Source organism: Pezoporus flaviventris, unplaced genomic scaffold (assembly GCF_033815535.1).
Source record: "Pezoporus flaviventris isolate CSIRO_AGI_PZ_B2104156 unplaced genomic scaffold, CSIRO_AGI_Pfla_v1 ptg000003l, whole genome shotgun sequence".
Lineage (NCBI taxonomy): Eukaryota > Metazoa > Chordata > Aves > Psittaciformes > Psittacidae > Pezoporus > Pezoporus flaviventris.
The window spans coordinates 9,767,351-9,776,019 of record NW_026892551.1 but is presented as its reverse complement, the minus strand read 5'-3'; the positions used below and the strand labels follow the sequence as shown (position 1 = coordinate 9,776,019).

At 40.3% G+C, this 8,669-nt stretch overlaps 1 protein-coding gene across 1 annotated transcript; it reads left to right on the top strand.

Moving 5' to 3' along the window:
• The first annotated feature begins 5,171 nt into the window (after window positions 1–5,171).
• Window positions 5,172–6,800, top strand: LOC133265044 (THAP domain-containing protein 1-like). Its single transcript, XM_061445204.1, is given in 3 exon segments — window positions 5,172–5,221; window positions 5,940–6,091; window positions 6,094–6,800. Coding segments are annotated over 3 exon segments (609 nt in total). The 3' UTR covers window positions 6,501–6,800.
• Window positions 6,801–8,669: the final 1,869 nt, after the last annotated feature.

Below are 8,669 nucleotides of genomic sequence, written 5' to 3'. Positions count from 1 at the left end.
ATTCAAAGGTAATATATGTGTTTATACAAAACTTTCTTGGCTTTTATAAGCTGACTTGTGTAACTCCATAATGCTTGAGTAGAAAAATACCATAGAAACTGCATAAAGTTTACATAGAACAAAACTTATGTACATGCAAATCCCTACAGTGATCTTTCTAATATGACAAATTTTTCTGCTTAGGTTTTCTAATGGTTCTTATTGTCAAAGACAGCTATTCATATTTTGCAACATTAGGCACTTAAACTGTAAATCAAGGCCCATGACTGAGAGGTATCAACTGTAAAGTAATTTACAGGAGCAACAGCAATATAATAACTAGTATCAACCAGTGTTCATGAACTGTTATTCCTGGCTAGCGCCATTACAACCACCTGGCTCATATACACGGTTCTCCACCTCATTATTGCCCTTTCATTGTCCTTCACCTTTTAAACTCTAGCCAACAGCTCCACTAATACAGCAACAAATTTACTGGCAAGCTCTTCAACAGCTGGGCCCATCCCAGTTTCTCTGTGCCAGCCAGCCAGCTGGTAATCTGGGAATGATCTGAGAACTGGCTTTAATGCTGTTTCACAGAACAAACAAGACTCTGCTGTATTTGCCTTACAGAGGGGGTTTTTCCCTTTGCTGTGGCATTGTTTGCTGATCATGGTTGTTGGCAGAGAAAGGTTAATACAGAGGGCAGGAAAGAGAAACATAAGGAAACCAGTTAGGGAACTGCACTTGGAGAGTAGAGAGGTATTTGCTAAAAGTGAATGAAGAATTCTGCAAAATACAAAATTCAGAATAAATGTTGACAGTTTAAAGCTCACCCCCATTTCCTTAGTTGATGTAATACTAATAACATTATTTAATTTAAATTTACTACATGAGCAAAGAAATGACTAGTTCAAGTCTTGGTGCTATTGAGTACTTTCGGGTTTACTATACATACATTCTTTTGCTATCTCCCATTGCTTGTCTTAAAAACCTCTTTTTTTATTTTTATTTTTAGTATTCTGCTACATTTCTATTCTGTTTGTTTATTCTAGTACCAGGTTAGAAAAACATGAAATTATGGGCACCCTTGTTCATCTGAGGTGTTCTTTTCCAACCCTGGAAGTATTTGTTTCTCCTCAGATCTGTTGGCATAGAGCTCCAGTGACATAAAAATTATGTTCTTAGACTTTTGCTTAACTTACTATTTCAATTATATTGTTCTAATACACTGAATGATACCAACATTAATAAACTATGAGGTCGTTTGAACTTGGTCTCACCCAGCAAAGTGATTGCCCAGCCATTCGGTTAAGGTCATCAGTCTCTCTTGCCCTTTAATAAATGTTTAATTTTATTCTATGTAGAGTGGAATAGCTCTAGCAGCGTCGTACTCTACAGTGGTTATTTAGGAGAAATTTGAAGACAAGCTTAAAAGAACAATGAGTGTTCAATGCTAAAGCAGGTAGGTTAAGGTAATACTGGAAGAAAGCCTTTCTAAGGGATTAGGAAAGAGAAACTTATGTCTGACTCAAACTTCTAACACTAATTATTAACTGCCCAACTCCAGGTCACATACTCCAGCAAGTTCTTTATTTTATCACCAAGCTCTTTATGGAAATTTAATGTTTAGAAGCAGAGCAGACTGAGAAAATGAGGTAGAGGTTGAGAATGAGGAACAGTATGTGCCCGGGATCAGAGGGGTTCTACGAGTCTAAATTAAAAGAAAGATTAATCCACATAAGATACAAGCAAACAAAACAAAACAAAACTAAAAAAAAATTAAATAATCTAAAAAGTCAACACAAAAAAAAGAAAGTCAAAACTTCTGTGGTTTAAATTCACCAAAGCCACCACCGTGAATGTGCAGTTCCCAAGGACTCTGACAGTTATAGAAAACATGTCTCCTCAGCTCTCAAAGTCTTGTTATATCCTGATGGGGAACCTGAGAGTCTTTAAAATCTTGATGAACTTCACAGAGGATAGGTACTTCCCACCCAGCTGATGTTTCTACAGGCACTTTGCCAAATATGTCCAAATTCAACAAGGAAAGTGTTCCAGTGTGTCCTGTACAAAATGCAATGTATGTGAGTCATGGAGCAGTGCAATTGCCACTGAAACTGTGATGGCAGCCTGTCTCCCTTTCAAGTCATCAAGACTCTGTGGGAACTCTGGGTGTACTCCTTAGGCATGGGCATGGCTCTGTGTCTCAGGACTACTGGTGTGTAACTTGTTTGCTTGGGGCATAATTGCCTTTAGAAACTACTTACAAATTCTGTACAGTAATGATTTTTCTCCAGTAAATTAATGAAGTCATTTGTATCTAGCATGGTCCCAGTATGGTAATCACTGAATTGACTTTCACCTTGGTAGTGTACTTGGTATTTAAACAACAACCAAATTTTCTAAGCTCCAGAGAAGAAAAAAACAAAACCCCACACTTTTGATGATCAGCCTGCTACTGTAACCTCTGTAAAACCATCAGAATCTATCTAAAAGGAACAAAATTCTGTTTTCAGTTCATCTGTAACCAATATATAAAACTGAGGAAACTATAGCATTTTTAACAGCAGGGATTCTATAAAATATTGCATCTGCAGCCCAAGTGCCACCGCTTTGTCCTGGGATTTCTGCCAAACCGGGAGGCTGTTCAGCTGTAATTAACATTTCTCATCCCAATATCATTGTTGATGAGTCCCCACACAGTTCTAAGTGCAGCTGCCTGCTACAGTAGTTCATTATGAACACAGGACCTCTGCTGACTCTCTTCCCTTCTGCTCTACTCATCATGGGCAATTTTCACTTCTTTAAAAGAATCACGCAGTTCCCTTCTTGCCAGGCTCTGTGAGGTAGCTTCATCATCTCTTATTTGAAGATCTGCATAATGGTTTTGGCTTGATCCAAATTATCTTTGTTGCCTTTAGGATGTCATTCATCTTCTGTTTGGATCTACTGGACTTTATTTCTTCCTGGACTGATTCCATCTTGAGCTAGACATCCTTCACCCCTCGTTAAATTATTTGTCCATTCAGTTTGGTGCTCAGATTAGCCAGATCAGATCCTGACACATTTCAGCATAGCTTTCCTGAAATTCCTTGGCATCATTTCTCTTCAGTCTGTTGGAAGATTTGCTAAAACTAAATGGGAGGCTAAGCAATTACAAGTAATGCTGTGGTATGAACAACTGTTCTTGAGGATATGTTATATAAATGGTCAGCATGAAACACAGCATTAACCAGCCAATATGAGAAAACTGCTTAGGAAAATGGTGACTTCAGTTATTATCTTCTACAACTGTTAAGAGAGAAATCAAAAGAATACACTGGAAAATACCTATTTTTAAATAAAATTTGGAGTTGCTACTACATTTTGTCTATATTACCCAACTCCTTGCTTCTGCTGGCATTATTATTACTTACTGTTCCATCTAATGAGGGACCAAAGACTTCTCTTCAGGAATGTCCTTGTTTCAAACAGCTTATCATCTAAGCAGAGATGAGAGAAAACAACATCAAAGAGAGTTTAAGGAGCCAAAAAGACAAAGTTTGGGAAGTTTTACCAATGACCTTCCTAACATGATAGCAGTCTAAGGAAGGAGGGTTTTCTTTGGGTATTTTAGAAAGGAAGAACAACCAAATGATGAAGTCTGGCAAACTTGGCTGATTGATTAACAGGGGTAGATGATCTCACAGTAGTGAAGGAGACAGAAGCAGCAGGATGGGTGGAGTTAGGTCATTTGTGTTCTTTAAAGCAGAGACAAATTATTTTTGCTGCAGTGTAAACCAGTAAGCCGTAAAGCCAGGAAAATGAAGGGGTGACCTTATTAGTGACCTGGAAAAATGATCTTTGTATCACTTTTTTAGATGGAATGTGAAAAGATCTGCCATGGACAAAGAAGGGTCCTTACATTTCTGGATGGTGGCCATTCTTCTTCATTAGTAGGAAATGTTACACCCAAAAATAAATATTAAAAAACACAAACAAGCAAACAAAACCAAAAAGAATCGGCAACAGATTAATAGTAATCCAAGTTGCAAAGTGACACTTTGGCAAACATTGTTCCAATGAGCAGTCCTGAGAAATAGGTAAGTGATCATTTCTTAAACACACAGAGGTGAGGGGGAAGGAGCTCTCACATTAAGGAAAAGGACAAAAATTGATGAGGAAGCTTCCTGAACATAGATGACAGAAATTCAGTTTCTATTCTCAAATGACTTAAATAAACTTGCTCTAATTTAGCATGGATATAATTAAGAGTACAATGCAGTCCAGTAAGGCCACATGGGTTCTAAGCAGGCCCAGAGCTTTAAGTGTTGTTATATGAATTACTGCTTTAAGCTGTAATGGCTTCTACTGTGGGATCAGAAATGTTTGAGAAAAGAAGCCTTAAAATGCAATAATAGGTAGTAAATATTTGTTTCCACTCAAGTAATATATGTATCTCTAAAAAATCTCCAAACATGAAGGAAGAGAAAGGAGTATGTCAAAGACCTGGCACCAAAAAGTCCTAGATAATGGACTTCATTATAATAGCTATTAACTTCTCATGGTTTAGAACTGTTAGTGAACAGAATCTTATCAGTCTTAAAGTGTCTACTTGGTCCCTTTTGATATCTAAATAATGAGACCTATTCAGAGAAGCATTGCCTAAGAAAGTTATCATACAAAGCAATAAAATATAATGATTTAAAACAACTCATCATTCCTGAATTCTTGATATTTTTAGAAAACACCTTTTTCCTCTCAAAAAATTGATTTCTTTCTTACAAACTAAGCAAAAATTTGCATCCAATGTACATCCAAAAAATAACTATTAAAACAACTTTTAAAATGAGGGTTGTGGGTGATTACACAGTGCTGGAGGAGATGGACAGAGGAAAAAAGTCTGACAATCTCAGAACAATGTTCAGTAGCCAGGTCTTATAAGGGACCCGACAAATCCTTTCCCAGGAAATGGCAACCTTCAATGACATTAATGGAAATTAAGGATTTACTAAACTCCTTAGATCTCAATTCTGCAATATAGTCCATGTGCGGAGCCCTAACATCATCAGTGAATTATTTGGAGAACCCACAATGCCGCAGGACCCCTGTAAAATTTTTCTAACACAGAAATGATTTCAAGAATGAGTGATGCTACTCAATAGTAAGAGAAAAAGCAGATATTTTTTCCTGCTATCATTTTGCTTGAAATGATTCAGCCTGCTGAAAGCAATGAATATGAATCAGATATATTTATGAGGTAAGGACCCTACAGTGTCTGGAGTCATTAAGATCTTTCATTTTTCTTGTTCAAATCAAAGTACCTGTCAGTCTCCCTTGAATCTCCTGCTGCTTCCTGGAGCACCCACTAGTCTCAGAGAAAAGATTCTTTTCATAAAGAGCAATAAAAATGTGTCATTTTGTATCTGGGGTGACTGTTTTTGACAAGATAAAATCTTGTTTAGAGCTCTGGTTTCTTTCAGGCATCTGCAATTTTTTTGTTGACAAAAAAGAGAAGCATTAAGTCTTACTTTTGAGAGCGAGTTTGCATGAAACACGTATCTTAAAATTGGTTAAAGCCTGAACTGACTCCCAGCACCTGACTGTGAAGAGGCTCTGTAACAGTCTGAGGGAGTTTCCTCTGAGGTCAGAAAATGTTTTCAAAATCAACACGTTCTTTCACAGATACTCACATGTAAAAAATCTCACCAAAGGCTATTTACAGTTCTCTAAAACAGTTTAATATATTAATGTTGACCATTAAAATTTTCTTTAAGGCAAGAAAGAGGGGTCTGAAAAGTAGGCTTGCTCTGGTATGAGCTTTAATCTTTGCTCTGGGCATAAATGAAAGTGGCATAATGTGCTCTGTTGCTTCAGTTTGTGAATATATGCTTTCTTTTAAGGTGAAAACGTGCAAAAGCCCTGAGATGGAGAAGAAAAGATTCACAGGCCTTCAAGAGACTCCTCTCTGTGAGAAGTTCAGAGGTACATTTGACTCTAGAAAATTTGAAGAGAGCCATTTTGTGCCACTATCTCTTCTTTGCCGTGCCCACGATATTTTGTTACACTGAACCTAGCAAAAAGCCTGAAGAATTTACAGAACAGCCAGAAGATCCGCTACCACCCCCCCACTGCCACCGCCGCCGCCACCTCCGCCACCAGCAGCTCCAGTACTACCAGCATCTCAGTCAACTCCTCCATTTCATCTCTCTCAGATAGATGCCAGATTAGTCGATCCAAGTATTGGATTATTGATGCCTCCTCTCCAGACCTCTAGCAATCTCGCTGTTTTTTGTGATCACAACTATACCATAGAGGATACAGTTCATCAACGAAAACTAATTCAGCAGCTGGAGGAGCAAGTTGAAAAACTGTGGAAGAAACTCAAGACAGTGCAGCAGCGATGCCAGCGTCAGGAAAAACAAACTGAAAAACTGAGAGAGGCTGTTCAGTTTCAGAAAGAAAAAGACATACTGGCAGGAAAAGGCTACATGATTCTACCCAATGACTATTTTGAAGTTGTAGAAGTACCTGCCTAGAAGCCATGAACATCGGTTTTCACTTTGCTAGGACAAGAAATTTAGTTTGAAAACTAAATGCTCTCTAATTCTGTGCACAAGACTCTCTAAGAGTTCTCAGAAAGTAAATATGCAGTCATACAAACGAGAATACAATTTTTCTTCACGGTTATTTCAGTTTGATACACTTCAAAAGTGCAAGCATCTCAGAATTAGAATGTGCATTTAGTTTACAAAATCTGAATTGATTTACAGAAGGAAAAGATGCAATGGTGAATACGTTTAAACCCAGGGTTTTGATTTGTTTTTTTATTTGTTTTTGTTTTTACATTTTGAAAAAATGGATGAAGCACTCCATAGACAGATAGGAAAAAGCCTCACGCTCACAGGCCCTTTTTCTCATGGGTGACTTCAACCACCCTGACATCTGTTGGAAGGACGGTACAGCCCGGCACAAGCAATCCAGGAGGTTCCTCGATTGTGTAGAAGACAACTTCCTTCTGCAAGTAATAGAGGAGCCGACAGGGAGAGGTGCCATGCTTGACCTCGTGCTCACCAACAGGGAAGGGCTCGTTGGAAATGTGACTCTCCAGGGCAGCCTTGGATGCAGCGATCATGAGATGCTCGAATTTGAGATCCTCAGGACAGTGACAAGAGCGTGCAGCAAGCTCACTGCCCTGGACTTCAAGAGAGCAGACTTTGGCCTCTTCAGGAACCTGCTTAGGAAGGTTCCATGGGATACAGCCCTAGAGGGCAGGGGGGCCCAAGACTGTTGGTTGATATTCAAAGATCACCTGCTACAAGCTCAGGAGTGTTGCATCCCAACCAGAAGGAAGTGCAGCAGGAGGGCCAGGAGACCTCCTTGGATGGATAAGGAACTCCTGAGGAAAATTCAATTGAAAAAAGAGGCTTTTAATAAGTGGAAGCAAGGACAGGTGGCATGGGAAGAGTACAGGGATGTTGTCCGGGAAGCTAGGGACCAGGTTAGGAAAGCTAAGGCCCAGTTAGGATTAAACTTAGCTAGAGGAATTAAGGATAACAGGAAGGGATTCTACACGTACATAGCAAATAAAATACAGACTAGGGAGAATGTAGGCCCCCTCAGGAAGCTCTCAGGAGAACTGGCTACACAGGATTTGGAGAAGGCTGAGGTTCTGAATGACTTCTTTGCCTCGGTCTTCACTGGGAAAGGCTCTGACCAAACCACCCAAGTCTTGGAAGGCAGATACAGGGACTGTGAGAATGAAGACCTTGCACCCACTGTAGGAGAGGATCTGATTCGAGACCATCTTAAAAATCTGAACGTGCACAACTCCATGGGTCCTGATGAGATCCATCCGCGGGTCCTGAAGGAGCTGGCGAATGAAGTTGCGAAGCTGCTGGCCATCGTATTTGAGAAATCATGGCAGTCAGGTGAAGTTCCCGATGACTGGAAAAAGGGAAATATAACCCACATTTTCAAGAAGGGGAAAATGGATGACCCAGGGAATTACAGACCAGTCAGTCTCACCTCTGTGCCTGGCAAAATCTCGGAGCAGATTCTCCTGGAAGGCATGCTAAGGCACATGAAAAACAACAAGGTGCTTGGTGACAGCCAGCATGGCTTCACTAAGGGGAAATCCTGCCTGGCCAATTTGGTGGCCTTCTATGATGGGGCTACAGAACTGATGGACAGGGGTAGAGCAGTTGATGTCATCTACCTGGACTTATGCAAAACGTTCGACACTGTCCCACATGACATCCTTGTCTCTAAATTGGAGTGACATCAATTTGATGGATGGACCACTTGGTGGATAAAGAACTGGCTGGATGGCCGCACACAAAGAGCTGTGGTCAATGGCTCAGTGTCTGGCTGGAGACCAGTAACGAGTGGCGTCCCTCAGGGATCGGTGTTGGGACCGGTCTTGTTTAACATCTTTGTCGCTGACATGGACAGTGGGATTGAGTGCACCCTCAGCAAGTCTGCTGATGACACCAAGCTGTGTGGTTCGGTTGATATGCTGGACGGAAGGAATGCCATCCAGAGGGACCTTGACACACTTGTGAGGTGGGCTGATGCCAACCTTATGAAGTTTAACCATGGCAAGTGCAAGGTCCTACACCTGGGTCGGAGCAATCCCAGGCACAGCTACAGGTTGGGCAGAGAAGAGATTCAGAGCAGCCCTGTGGAGAAGACCTTGGGGGTGTTGG